At 37.9% G+C, this 15837-nt stretch overlaps 1 protein-coding gene across 1 annotated transcript in view; it reads right to left on the bottom strand.

Moving 5' to 3' along the window:
* Positions 1-327: 327 nt before the first annotated feature.
* Positions 328-15837, bottom strand: part of CDK4 (cyclin dependent kinase 4) — a 33780-nt gene continuing 18270 nt past the window's right edge. The window contains exons 4-8 of the mRNA XM_072407168.1: positions 12572-12739; positions 6361-6470; positions 4692-4742; positions 3302-3437; positions 328-1572 (exon numbers count right to left, since the gene is read on the bottom strand). Coding sequence (XP_072263269.1) covers positions 1438-1572; positions 3302-3437; positions 4692-4742; positions 6361-6470; positions 12572-12739 — 600 coding nt within the window. The 3' untranslated portion in view covers positions 328-1437. The remainder of the gene's footprint in view (positions 1573-3301; positions 3438-4691; positions 4743-6360; positions 6471-12571; positions 12740-15837) is intronic.

Genomic DNA, 15837 nt, shown 5'->3' with positions numbered 1-15837 from the left:
CACTGGTTGCTCCATTACCTTATATTAATGACATCTGACTTTTTCAATAAAGTAAAAATAAGATTTAGACTTCTTTGCCATTTTTCTTGAATTTGGAAAAGTGGTGAAACATTTAACTCTACAAAACAAATATACTTAAAAGTGACTACCTATACCATAAGCTGGATAAATGCAAACCTTCAGAAATGTTATAAAATCCTGTATGGCTACTAAGACAGTAGGTTGACAAAATTTGCTGTAATGGAAGGAAATAAACCCTTTGTATAGTACAGACAATAACTTCATTTTTTCCATGTCTGATTTGATGAACTGAACCAAAACTCAACGTCCACAAAAGACTTGTATTGGTACATTCGTAGAGGACAACTGTATAAAACCTTTACATTTATAAAGTTAAACAGAATCCTGGAATAAATACTAAGATTACTAAAGGATGATGTAAGAATAATAAAGTTCATTTGTGAAAAATAGTAACTCTGTTAAAAAGAACATACTCCATATGATGAAGTGAATATTACAAACTCATTATAGTGAGAGGGCAAATCCGATGACTGACAACACATGGTATAAAACAGTAAATTAAATATAGATAAAAATGACAAATGCTCATAATCTGCGATTAGTAAAGGATATGCCATCTGTAAAAAAAAAAAAGAAAACAGTTCTGGCTGTTAAGAATTTTATGTGAATATACTATGTGGAGCTCCAACTGGCACCCAATAATAAAGCCATTACTGGGAGGAGGCCTCATGGAAGATTCAGACTAAGGTGAAAGGCTTTCTTTCCAGAAACTACTTCCAAGGAGAGGCTTAAGCCTGCAGCAGAGTCTGGGATATGTTCAACTCCCAGCCAGAGTTAAGATCTGAAACAAAAAGGACAGGACTGCTATAGGACTCATAAATAAATATGGCAGAATAGTTCAGTTCACATTAGGCTATTCTTGTCCTTCCAGTCCAGCATCAAGAAACATAATCTATGTCCAACATAATGTGCTTTTGGAAAGGTGTCATTACAAATGCATTAGGCTCAGAATGGATTTTCACTCTGCAAAAATATGCCTCAGGCATTTGTATTTTGCTGGCACTATAACACTCAAAAAAAAAACACGACTTAAGCTTATGTCAGAAGACCATGTACTCAGCATTACGTTGTGTAGTGTCAGGCCCAGCATGGCAATGACAAAGGGCAGAAATGTTTACATTCAGTTTTTGGCAGTGGTAGAAGTAAATGGCAGTGTGTTTCCTTCCTTCTGTTAAAGTCAAAAGTATAGATTTCTCAAAATCTGAGAATGTCAATAGTTTCCAATGAAATACACAATTAAGGCAGTATCCCAAACTCTCTCTGATTTTTTTTTCTATGTAAAGTAAGTTCCGGGGAAAAAAAAAAAAAAAAAAAAAAACTTGATATAATCCAATATCTAGAGCGTGACTGCTGGTTTCATTTATCTGTTGTGGCATGTACATGGGGGTGGGCATCTGTTTTGGAGCAGGTTTCACTCTCCTCTGAAAAGAAGGGGTGAAGCAGCGCTTGTGATGCCGAGATGCGTCTCTGAGGGTTAAACGTCAGCATTTCCTAAAAAGAAAACACAAAAAAGGAGAATGTAAAGATTTGATTGTGTACTTGGTACCCATCAAATGGCTTTGCAATGAAGCTTATCCTGTATAGATAAACAAGGTAAACTGCTAACTGATGTAGGCACTTTTGAATAATTTAGATGCCCAAACGCATAACAGACTCAAAGTTTAAGTACGCCTTAATTTTCTGCTGAAGGTGGGAATTCCATGAAGAATGACCATAAAGCCAATTTGAGCTGTGGATATTGTATTATTGTTAAGGAATCCCTAAAAGTTAATTCAACGGTTTCCCCCATGGTAAAAAGTTTGAGAAAGGCAGGACTACAGTGTCTTAGCCTATTATGTACCTGACTTTAGACCAGCAGTAGTATTGTGTGACCAGTACAGGCGAGATATACCAGTACCACACTACTGAGATGGCCAAAGGTTTAGTGACTGACATCCTACTGGTGGTACAGAAGAAAAAGTAAACGTTTTCTTAATTAAAACAATAAGAATGATGACAGGGCAGATTATTCTGCCACTTATTTAGCAGAACTACCAAGGTGAAGCAACCTCTTAGTCTAATTGGGATTGCTCTGAACACAGACTGCTCACTATGAGACAATGAGAAGGATTTGTCACCGGACATCAGCCTAACTATCCAACTGTTTAGAAATCTCCTTTTCATTACATTTAAACTGATCTTTCAAAAAAGAAAAATGCACTTGCTTTGGTTGCATTGTAAGAGAAAAGATGTAACGCCCTCTTAGTCTTATATACCCTTCTCATCATATAGAAGGAGTTCTCAAGTTTTACAATTACTATCTGGAATATTGATTGCAATTCCTGGAACATTCAGCATAGATTCCTTAGTGCTCAGTTGTTCTTAGGTTCCAGCTCTTCAAAACACACAACACCTCCATTAAGCACATATTTACACAACCCTTTAAGGACTACAATTTCTCTGCAGGAAACCTGGAGCATACAAAAGTCACTAATCCCTTAGTGCGCTTTAAAGTTTTAATATTGCTACCTGCCCAATCAGAGCAATTCTCCCAGGCAAGGTATACTCAGTAATTTGCACCAATGCAGGTATCCACCATGAGCATGTTCTGGTGCCTGATGGTGTTGGATTTACCTGGGAGGATGTTATTTTCCCCATGTGACTGTGTTCAGGCCTATCAACTGGCCACTTGTAAGTTTTCCCATATCTAAAACGCTTTGCCATACTACAGCAAAAGAGCAAGGGTTCCCACGCAGACCTGAGACAGTCTGGGAGCGTGGATGGGCAAGAATACATTGCTGGGATCGTGACCTTGGAAGAAAGCGCCACTTTATCCAAAACTTTAACAAAGTTTCTGAAGTTTGGTTTTAAAGTAAGGCAGAAATACATAGTCGGGTATTTATTTCTGTGACTCCACTGTGGAGATCTTTCCCTCACTGCCTCTGTCATATCTTTTCAAGAAATGGGGGGTTATCCATGCTAGAAATCACGGACTACAATCTCAGACGAGAAGTCAGCAAGGAAGAGCATACAAGAACCCACTTATAACAAAGGAAATATCACTTCGTATTAGAAGTATTTAGTACTTATTATTAATCATAATATTAGCATTATAGAAGTACTGAAGTGTGTAGTGAGCCCAAAAATGTCCATAACATCAACACACAGCAGCTACTTTTTAACAGGCCCTTTTTAAAACCGTTTTAATGACCCTCACTATGTACTAATAAATGATACATACCAGCAAAAGCTGGGCACCAGTTGCATCAATTTCAGGGACAAACTTCTCTACTGGCTGCTGACTCCGGGGTGAAAAAGCTGAACGTGGCAATGTGACATCTTCGGGCCACTCCTCTTCCGATGGTAGACCAATCATACTGTATAAACAAGACTTATGGTAAGTGACTTTATAACAAAATTCTTTATTAAGAGGGGGGAAAAAAAAAAAAAAAAACAAGACTCTTGCGCAAAGTTGCCTCTGCTTTTTTTTATACTTGCTCTGGCTCCCAGCAATAGTGGTGCTTCAACACCGGACTGCCAGCAGCTGCAGGCAGTGTCAGTGGATACAGTACTCATAGCTGCAGGTGAAAATACCTGTGTAAGGTAATAAATCCACAGCAACAAAAATATTTTCTATCCTATTTACTAGGCAAAGACAAAATTCTTAGAGCAAGTGTCCACAATAAGGACAGCCCTGTCTCTATAGGTCTTATGGTGCAACCACAGCATTTTATTTGGGCTGAGATCTGGATTATACCATAGACTGAATCATTGCAACAGCCAGATCATTTTCATTTAGACATTCTGTTGTAGATTTGGTGTGCTTGGGATCACATGAACCAGTTTCAGCCAGGCTTTAGCTTTTGTACAGATGGCCTGAAATTACACTCCAGAATACTCTGGTATACAGGGGAGTTTATAGTCAAACCAACGACTAGGGTACCCAGGTCCTGTGACTGTTAGACAAGTCCAAATGTGCTGTGTTCGGTTTTGCCCACTGTGGCAATATACATTATGGCCCAATATACCTGGTTTAATCTCGTCTGTCCAAAGGTCATTGCTAATATTATTAAACAGGATTTATATAGCGCCTACATATTACACAGCGCTGAATATTAACTAGGGGTTGCAAATAACAAACAAATTCCAGAAGATGTTTTAGACAGTAAACTGTAAGACAATGAACATTTTTGTCTTGATGCTCTTGGAATGGTTTATTTAAACTGAAGGTTCAATTTGTCTTGAACATTCCCTGATCTGACGGTAAACAGCCAAATGATGCATGTAAGCTTCTCCAAGTTTTTAAAGACAGGTCAGTAAAATATAAATCCTGATGGGTTGCTATACCTGCATACTGCATTTACTACACAGTACTATGTAGTACATACATAAACACCTTTATCTCTTTTGTATCAACATGTTCAACTGGACAGATTGAGACTTTCCTTGAAGACTAAAGAAATATTGGGAAATTGCCTTGCTACATGGCTGTTAAGAGGATACTTTTCTAATAGGCATTTAAATATTGAAATTATTCATTAGCCGAATGTTTCACAAGCCCTTTTTAAATGTAATGAGGTAGAGCACAAAACACTGTTCCTGTTTTCCAGAGGTTACATAAGTCAACTTACTCAAAAATCTTGCAAAGCTGGTCAGCTTCCGAATTTCCACAGAACAGAGGTCTATAACAAACAAAAAGAACTGTGAAAACAGGCCTATTTAAAATGAGAACAAAACAAACCTTAAATGTGTCCCCAGTTAGGAGATCTTTGTGGCTGGCTCATACATTTGGACATCTTTGGTGCTGTGGTAACACGGGGTAAACTATTTCCATGCTAGACATTTATCTCATATTAGGGATAATGCCAAAGTGAGAATGGAAACGCATAGAAGAGGATCTTCTCACTAAAATATTTAGCATATGTAAAGAGGTGACCTATTTATGTTTTTTACAAATAAAAATATTAGCACTTTAATATAACGTGCCATTGCTAACCCGGTGTATTTATTTCAGCGTAGCCAGTTGAATAGAAAGGGCCAATACAACTTTATACAGCAGCTAATGGATACAAGAACTGCTGAAATCTACTCTGAAATAGCAGTGATTAGGCTAGAGACAGAATCGAAGGTGTGCACGGGGAAATGTCACAAACGTCATTTCTATTCTCTCAGTCCAAACCTTTGACAATGCTGGAACCCTTAAAATTATAGGGAAATTTGTACCAAGATGAACAAACATTGTGGCCCGTGTTTAGCAAGTGCTGGTTGTCAGCCTGTTTCTGGCTTCACTATTTTGAGAAAATGACTAAAAAGAAATGTGTCAGATCAGGAAAGTTAGAACTCCTGATCTGCATTGTTGCTCAATGCCAGTGACCTGTAAATTACAGTAACCCCTGATTTAAAAGCCTAAACTAGTATTTTCAAAGATGCCCTCAATGGCAGCCACCATACTTCCTTACTATAGCTGTCCTTTAAATGAAGAATCCAGCTGTGTGCGTGAAGGAAGTCTCAGCCCATACACTGATGTATTTTAAACCACAACTAAAACAGAAGTTCACCTAGAGCTGAACTTCTACTTACAAGTAATCAGCAATAATGTTTACCTAATCAATTTTATTGTAGTTCAGCTCCATGTTTTGCTGAATATGAAGAAAGAATAGAAGTAATATCAGATTTTTATTGTCTATCATATCTCTACTGGAAAGGATGTCCCCAACATATTTCAGCTTTACCTTCGCCCCCTTTCTCACTTCATGATCCCAGAGTTAGTGGTAAATCTACCCAATAGGGGAGGAGGCCTAAAAAATTATCCAATAAAGGATTTTACACTATCAAAAACAAATCAAGCATTTTGGTTGGTGTTCCAGCACAAGGGCCAGCTTGACTGGATATACACCGAATGGACTATTTAGAATGGAAGATGTAGTGTAAAGGTGCATGGTCAGCTTAACAGAATAAACAATGTTTGCACAGGCTGGGGGTAAGATTTCTTTGATTCTCAAGGTTGCAATCTTTGATTCTAAAGGTTGGGAAGCAGAACAAGCAGTAAACAGAAAGTGTGTGTGTTATTTTTTCTAACTGATGTGGTCATGTGCGATCTCACATTCATTGAACTGAAAATATTATAATATGCAAAGCAAAAAATTCCAGGCATCTCACAGACATCTGTTGGTAACGTTTGTTGTGTAAGAAAAATGCAGCTTGTAAGGATGAGGTACTCCTGCAGATGTACAGAGCCATTTGTATTTTATTTCACTGGAAAACAAATGAATTAATCCTGGAAGATAAAAGTATACTCACTTCCTCCTGAACATCTCTGCAAATATACAACCTACACTCCAAATGTCCACTGGTGTAGCATATGTAGACTGGAGTAATACTTCTGGGGCACGATACCACAAAGTCACCACCTGTAAATGATAAATTGATGATCTGATTACCAGGAAAATGCACAGAAAACCTATAATGCAATAAGCTGGAAAAAAAAATCTGCCTATTTGCCTTTTTTTATGGCCATGTGAGGAGTCCGAAAGCTGCAACATCTGAAAGTAGATGACCCTCAATTTCCAACCCCAAAAGTGCAATTGCTGCCAACATGACTATCTAAAGGCTCCACAGGAGTGGTCCCCAAACTTTTGCAGCTCGTGGATCACTGAATCTACGGACTCCGAACGGCACATGCGCATTCCAGAGCCGCGTGTCACTCAAAGGGGAAGAAACTTTGCCCTGAGTGACGTCATAATGCCAGAACCTGCCCACTCTCCCATTGGAGGTCTGAGTCTGCGATCCGTACGGGAGCCATGGTCCACGGGTCTGGCTTTACTAAAATGTATCCATATCCATTTTAGATCCTTCGGGCGTTCAGTGGAACAAAACGATAAATAATGGCTTAATGAACTGATGCTTGTGTATTTAGCTCGAAGATGACTCGTTTTAATTTTCTGGCTTAGGAATAGGGGACTATTTTGTGATCAGATGGTGATCCTTCTAAGAAGTCATACAGCTGGGTAGATTGCGGAAGCAATACTTTAGGTTTGTGATTTCAGTGTCACAGTGCACATTTAAAAGGACGCAGTTTAAGAATTTGTTTCAGTTTCCTTTACTGTCAAGCACAATTAGAGACTGCACAATTGTAGTGAATACACATTTTCAGACATGACAAACTTTTACCTCACTTATCATTTCCTTAGGTGGACCCCACATGAAAATACACTGCCCACTTTTGTTGCACACTTCTCTATCCCCTGAGCTAAATAACAAACACACATCAAATATTAGAAATACAGTACCCTTACACTCTGGTTTCTGTTTCATTGAAATAACAGTGAAAGCACTGGGCTTTACTTCGGGAACCTGGGAAATGTCAGGATCCAAACTCTCAAGAGAAAATGCACATTTTTACCCGATTTTAGAGGATACTTGTAGAAGGCCAGGTATTGTCAATAATGTCCACAGGAACCAGGGTGCAAGGTCTGGGGTTTTTACATTTTTTTAAACGGTTAAACTTTTTATTTAAGAGGTTTTGAGCTAAAACTGGATTTGATCTTGTATTTTCATAGAAGGCACGCTTTGACCACTGTCCAAAGCCAAAAAACAATTTGTGTGGAAATTTAATGCGTTGCAACCCAAAAACAGTTTGTACACGTTTAGCCTCATGGCTCATTGTATATACAGTTTTCTTAAGCAAGTTGTTTTAATGCGAGTCTGCTGCAAAGTTTTCTATTTATTTAAACATTAGGGTTTATATACACACGTTAAATTGTTAGATGCAACAGATTTTATTGAGAGGTGTTTAAACGGTCACTGAAGCAAGTCAAATATAGCTGATTTTTTTTTATTTATTTAGCTTTTATATTTTAATTTGAATAAAATTACAGTGTTTAAAGAGGTAAAATGTTCATTAGCATGCATGTGCCCCATTGGGGGACACAGGAAAATGACTAGCCTGGTATGTTCTCGTAGTGTATATTACTGGCACTCTAGAAGCAGAAAAGTCTGCCATGGGCAAATATGGCTGTCCTGTGCACATGTAACATTATAAATAAATAAGATATTAAACCATCAGAACCCTATGATTACATTTGCTGCTGATCACATTTGCATATACATTTTTTTTTTTAAAAAGACCTGTTCAGAATGAATGTCAGTTTCCTTTAATTCGTCATAAAAACACCTTGAAAAGAGAAATTGAGTGTCTGGTATTTATACACAGAGGCACATACTGGGAGAGGTAACAGAGCAGAGAGAGGCACCAGATGGGAGAGACGTATTAGAGCAAAACTCAGAATTCAGATACAGCAGCTATTCCAAAAGAAACACTATAACCAGGAATACAGCTTGCTTATTATTAGGATTTCTACAAGTAAAAAAAGTACCTAAAACACAAACAGTGCTTAAGTGTCTAATGTGACTCATAATGCTGAGCAATTATGCGTGTGCTCCTGCAAAGATGAGATCTGAGCACACTGCTATGACGCAGTATTAAACTTAGTAAGTATTACCTCAATTAAAAGAAAGGGAACATATAGCGGCATCTAGATTATTCAATAGAATACTGTAACCTAATAATGAATTATTCTTCTTTATGTGTGATGTGGCATTGAAGTGGCAGATAAAATCTGTCAGGTTTTTTCCTGGCTTTTCCCGGTTTGAACAGAAAGTAAATAGAAATCTCTAGAAAGTAAGGGGAGTTTCAAATCTTAGAGAATGGTTCCTTAAACATGTGCTCTGATTTATTCCCGAATCCATTTCTGGTGACAACCAGTCCAAACATTCTGCAATATTGAGGATGGGATACCAAGGCAAATTTACACACAGTGGGGTTACAAAGTGATAAAAGGAAAGCAGAGCTGTGGGAGGGACTGTGCAATCCCCATCTCAGGATTCCTGTGGACAACTCAAAGACGGGCAGATACACAACCAGTCGTGGTGACTGGTTGGGGGGGAGAAGTAGTGACCAGTCTTCATTACAGAAATTTCTGGATACATACAAATTACTATTACTAGACAATTCTGGAGAAAACGTACAAAGCACAAAGACACAGATGAGAATACACATCCACCTTGTTTTTAGACAAGATGTATATCCAGGGGTTCAGCTTGAATCAGCTATCTACACCACAATAGTTATAATATTATGGCTTGATTCTTTGTTCCATGCAGAAGTGCAGAAGAGAGTGCGGTGCAATGTGCACGGCATAAGTCACCATCAGTTCAAAGTGAGACGATATCTAATATAACAGAAAAGGCTTGAGGTGGCCAGGATACAAGGGAAACTGATCAGTTAACATATTCCACTGCCAATAACTCTTATACTAGCCATAGGTGGTCAGATGTCTCCCTGACAATTATGGGCGAGAAGACGTCTAGCGAGTCAATAGGCCAGGAATTTTAACTATTCTGCTACAGGTTTGCTGCTACATTGATGTACCTCTTTAACTAGACATATTGTACAGGGAACTTTCAAAAGTAACCCTCCCTGTACTCATTTAGAGTCTATACATTACTAATGAGCCATGATGAAGGGGGGGGGGGGGGGGGGGAGTGCTTTTGGACTGCAAAAGACATTGGTTGTACTTGTGGCTGTTGGGACAATAAATTGTAGACTTTTTCATAAAGCAATTTGATGCTCCTTTCTAAATCCGTTTGTTGGAGTTTATCCGGGACCCAAAGTTAGGGTTTCCATGAGGTGAGTCACATCATTATGCTGTAAAGATTTTATATGCTACTTTTGAGCTTTAGGACTCAAGTGGGATGTTTGGCACTACTAGTATTTGTGTCACCCAACAATAAGTATGAAGACATCTGACCAGCTAAGGGACCTAAAATGATTTTTTTCCCCAAGTTTCTTGATGTAGGGAATATAAGCTATAGTGCTCGGATAACAAAACACCTTTTCAGTAAAGCCTAAAATAAAGCTCCACTCTGGACAGGAAAAAAGTAAATACAGAACACTAAAAACTTTGGTTTCTGGTTTTATAGCGCCTGCTATACAGTCTATATGAAGTTTGTGCTTTCACCCCATGTTTGCTCGAGTTTTCTCCCAAAACACAAAAACATTTTGATGAGCAATTAAAACAGTTTTATCCTGAATATTGCAAGAGTGCATTCCAGCACAGTTGGGACCAATGGGAACGTCTCAATGGACTTTGTTAGTGTGAAACTGCATTATCACTATACAAGTGCAAAAGCAGCTTAAAGTCAGAAACACCTGTCAATGAACCTTAAATAATTTCAGAAGCATATCAAGCTAATCCCCAAATGCAAACAGAGTACACCTGTATGCACAAGGTACATTTTACTATCAGCATTGTCCAAAAACCTGTCAGCACAGGTCCTTGGACTGATTTGCATGTAAAGGCAATGTGCTGACACCTTTTCTTGGAGAAGTGCAGAGATTTTAAACTGCTAAATAGAAAAATAGTACTTTTAATAATTAAAAATATATACATCCTTCTACAAAGAATGTGGAAGAACATCAGACTTTACAATTTTTAATGCAGTATTATTTGTAACAACAACAACAAATAAAAAAATCCAGCACATCTGAGAAAAAAAAAAAAAAAAAAGTATATGAAATAACTCCCCTCCCCCAAGCTCTCTTGAACAAAAACTATGCTAAAGAAAAGTATGTGGGTGGATAAAATCCAGCCAAATTGACTTTGAAAGCTTATGATGAAATCTAACAAACTGTTTATAAGTGTAAAAATCCCCAAACTATTTTGCAACAGAGCAATTAATGCTTTCACAGGATCATGTTATGCAAAATAGGTTTAGGTTATAAACGACATCCACATGAACTGGGAAATGAGATCATTCTCCCTTGTAGACCTTTGGGCCCATGCAAATTTTGCTGCTTGAAGATGCACAGCAAATAAAATCCCAATTATTATATATGGGTGGTCCTTATCCATTTGTAGCCTTCCGAGTTAAATTTCAATGGTAACCTTTTTGCACAGGCTTAACAATATTATTATTCTTACACAGTATTTATATAGCGCCATCATATTACACACCGCTGTACAAAGTCCATAGTCATGTCACTAATTGTCCCTCAAAGGAGCTCACAATCTAATGTCCCTACCATAGTCATAAGTCATTATTGTAGTCTAAGGTCAATTTTTGAGGGGTAGCCAATTAACCTAACTGCATGTTTTTGGGATGTGGGGGAAAACCAGAGTACCCGGAGGAAACCCCCGCAGACACAGGGAGAACCTGCAAACTCCATGCATATAGTGTCCTGGCCGAGATTGAAACCTGGGACCTAGCGCTGCAAAGGCAAGAGAGCTACCTCTGAGCCACCATGCTTAGCAAGGAAAAGTGCAGCTGAGGGGGAGTGCTAGAAATGCCAGACACGGCCAATGCCGAGCTAAATCTTAAAAGTGGCCTGCCGCTGAAACTCCCTCTTCATTGAAATAGCGCCGCTACTAAAATTCCTGGCATTCTTTGTGTCTATAAAACAGTTCAATGTGGGGCACGCATAGGTAGAGAGCCCACTGGTCTACTGACACGAGTGATGCCGGGAATTGTAGTAGTGGCACTATTTTAATGCAGCGGCGGGCCAGCTGCAGTTCATATTTAGGATTCCTTTGGGGGCCAAAAAAACCCGTTTGGGGCCAGAGCTTGACACCCCCTGTTCTAAAATTACTGAACAGTTAAAAAAGCTTTTTACATCATACTATTATTCTGAACATGTATTCTCCATAACGGACTGGAACCAAGGGGAAAACACAAAACTTTTTTTTATTTCCTATATTCTTATTTTGCAAGAAGCCCTGTATATATAAACCTTTGTTTTAATGTGTACGCATGGCTAAAAAGTTTATTTTAAGTTACGGGTACAGTAGAGAATAGCTTTGTTTCTAGTTGTTCATTTGGGGATGTCTTTACTTTTAGTTACTTTTAAAAGTAATGAGGGAAATCTCTACAATGTAAACACTAACATTTTTTTATTCCCTGTAATTTGCTGTTTTGGTGATCAGAACAAAGCTGGTGCATCATAATGTTGTGTTTTTTTAAGTAAACCATTACGTATACCAATATGGAACCAGACACACCTGCTGGACTTATTTCTAAAAATACAAGGGCCTGAATAAGTTCAGAATATTTATTTTTATTTTATACTTCACTAGTTGCATTTTTGCACCAGGTCAATACATTGCTAGACAATGAAACAAGAAAGATAAAAGCCAAAGTGCCTACACTTATGAAAACTCACATATCTGTAAACTGTATGCAACATTTCCGAAGCCCTGGTTATGTGGGTGTAGCTACTCCTACTAAAGCTATTCGGGCTTAAGAATACACCCCAAAAAAAGTCATAAATTGGTATATATTTATAAGTGATCCTCCAAATTTATATAATTGTTAACTTTTGTCTATCTCTATTTATGATTTTATAATTATGACTAATACTGGCTTATATAATTTTACTGTGAAGCTGCATGTTCAATGATATCCTTACCTTCTAAACACAATACTATGTCACAGAACATTTGAAGTAAACACTTACCACAGGGGTGAGGGCCATCTGACAGCTGTAGATTCGTGCAAGGCCAAAATCTGCGAGTTTGACCTGTCCACAGCTGGTCACCAGAATGTTTTCTGGTTTAAGATCACGATGCACAATACAGTTCAAATGAAGGAATTCAAGGCCAGAGAGAAATTGTCTCATTAGATCCTAATGGAACAAAGAATAAAGTTAGTATAATATGTGTCTCATGTATGATATACTAGAGCACATACACACATTTTATATATATATATATATATATATATATATATATATATATATATATATATATATATATATATATATATATATATATATTAGTATTTTCTAATAACATAACTAATAATGTCTTTACTTCTAACCAGCCTAGGAATCGCTGAAAATTAGGACTGGTCCTTCAGCAATGGACCTAATTTGCTGCCCAATATATCACACCTGATATCAGGTACCATTGTAAATAAAATAATCACAGCTATTCATTTCACCAGTTATTGGTTTCAACTTTTCAGGGTTTGCTATAATTTTCTAGTAAGTTCAACGTCACTTCTGCTGCAGCCAAACTCTTTATTATTAAACAGTATTTACATAGCGCCAACATAATACGCAGCTCTGTACATTAAATAGGGGTTGCAAATGACAGACAGATCCAGATAGTGACACAGGAGGAGAGGACCCTGCCCAGAAGAGCTTACAATCTTACTCTTTACCCTTTGGCAAAAGGAGCCAACAAAGTTTTTTTTTACTTTATATTGTTGCCCATTTTCCCCCAATCATGTAGAGCCTGCATTACTTATATATACCTCAGTGGTCCACTTTCAGATTTTGTATCAAAACTTCCTTGTGCTGCCTGGAGTTTTCAACTCTATGGAGAAGCTTCCACATTGCATAAAGTCAGAGGACAATATCCAGGACTGTGAACAGGACGCTTGTCCATATAAGCCTTTATGTTAATATTGTGAGTTCTGATATCCAAGATTAAGACTGAAAAATTATACCGGATGTATAGCAAAGACCATATCGTCACTGTTTCTCTAGTTTTGTTCCTTGCTTTAGTGGAAAGGTTTAAAATGTATGTAAGGTATTTCTGCTGTCTAGGTTCCCTGTAAGGGAGAAATCTTCTGTTCTCCCACCCAGTTTACTACATGTACAAACACAGAAGATTAGTTTAAATCAGAGAATCAAATCCTTCTACACTTCACCAATGTTTTATGGCTGTGTCCTCATTAGACATTAGAATCAATATACTCATTTCTGGCTTAGGATCTCCACCGACACCAAATATTAAGACCTAGGAAATTTGACCTTGTTTATAAAAAAAAAAAAAAAAAAAAACACACTTTCTTTGCTTTTTTACCTGTAAAGAATCCTAGGAGTAGGCATTCAAAAGACTGGATGCCACCTTCTTGGATTTATGTCAGCAGCCCCAAAGCTTTCACTCAAATGATACCCTATAGCATTCCCCTTCACTATTCCCATAGCAGCTACAAAGTTATCTAGGGGGGAAAAGCTTGGCCAAACAATCTGTGCTAGGGGGCTGACATGCTAATCACGCTAACCTTTAAGGTGCGTACACACTTCCAATTTTTATCGTTCAAAACGAATGACGAACGATCGATTGGGCAAAAAATCGTTCGTAAAAAAGTAACCAACGACGCCAACGAACGAGGAAAGTCGTTGGAAACGAACGACCGGACCGGCGGATCGGATTGGACGACGATCGTTGAACATCGTTCGTGTGTACGGTCGTTCGTTGATCGTCCATGATCTAAGCATGCGTAATGAATGAACGTTCGTTCACTTTCCTGTCGTGCACATAGTTCCTCTATCGCTCAAACGATCGTATCTATTGTGTGTACAATATCTACGAACGATCGTGTCGTTATCTCTATGTGCAGGATCGGTGCTATACGATCGTTCGTAGATATCGTGCAGGATCGTTCGTCGTTCGTTTTCCAACGATAATAATTGGAAGTGTGTACGTAGCTTAACTGTGACAAAGGACTTCATTTAAGGGCTCCAAGCAGACAAAAAGGCAGATTGGGAGAGTACAAGGTTAAGCAAGTTTCAATAGCAGAGGAGGTGGGCTTCCCAAAAAAACAACCCAATTACCTTTGAATAGGCAAATGGGACAGGTTCACTTTAATAGAATGAATATAAAGTGAGAATGCTCATTGTTTTGTCATGACATTCGATACTAATATTGTCTTAGATGAGGAAAGTATTGTGGTGGCTTGCAGACAAAAGTTTTTGTAGTCAGCTCACCGAGATTCTCCAAGCACTTCCGGCAGCCAAAGACGCTTATTTTCAACCCCTAGAAGTTGATAAATGGCCCAATAAATCACCAACTATGCCTGAAAGCAGGAGCAACAACTTTATTTATTGGGACACTCATAGTCACCCTTACAAATGAGACCCAGCCAGTAAAAAATATCTATTGCTCTCAAGCTTTTATAGGTCCTTGCTTTTTCTGCAAAGAAAATCTTACTATGACTAGGTAAAACAAATGTTGTAAAACTGTGATAAGCATAATTAGCATAGCTATACTAGAATTTATATTACATTCTAATTACTTCATTCCAAATGTAATACATGTTTGGGAATATTAATTCAGCAGCCAAGCAAACACCATTCAGCTGATGTGCAGCTGCTTGGATTCATCTGCTAATGAGTCACCCTCATTGTTCTAATGAAAATTCAATCAAGGGGAAAGAGACAGATATACATTCTATGAACACGCCGTGCAACTTCCGGGTCAACAAATCTATCGAATGTTTCATTGCCATTTAAATGAAAGAAAAGCAGATCTAAAGAGTTCCCAAACAAGCAAGAATGTATACATCAATAAATACACACAAAGTCACATTCTACATACACACAAGGCTTGCATATACATAGATACAAAGAGCCATTGAAAATGCTGCCAAATTCCTTATTCCAGATTTCCTTTCTACATGAGCTAATATAACGACTTTTCTTTTAATAGAGAAACTAAAGTTCGACTAGACCATTTTATACTATACTGTTACATAAGATTTGTGTTGTGCAGGGAATGGGATAGATTCCAGGTTATAAATAGGGTATGGATGAACAGGGGTTCTTAAAACGGACCTAAACTCACAATTTTTATTTTGAGTTATAACAATTTTATTTAAAATAAAAAATGTATTTATATTTAAAAAAAGGGGGGGGGGGCAACCCCCTATGGGTTAAGGTGCCTTTTCACCAAGTGTGTGATTTTTTTTTTATGGGGGGGGGGGGGAGGAGTT

The sequence above is a fragment of the Pyxicephalus adspersus genome, chromosome 1, assembly GCF_032062135.1.
Source record: "Pyxicephalus adspersus chromosome 1, UCB_Pads_2.0, whole genome shotgun sequence".
In the NCBI taxonomy this organism is placed as follows: Eukaryota; Metazoa; Chordata; class Amphibia; order Anura; family Pyxicephalidae; genus Pyxicephalus; species Pyxicephalus adspersus.
Note: the sequence above shows the minus strand (reverse complement) of the source record. Positions and strands in the feature narration are given on the sequence as shown.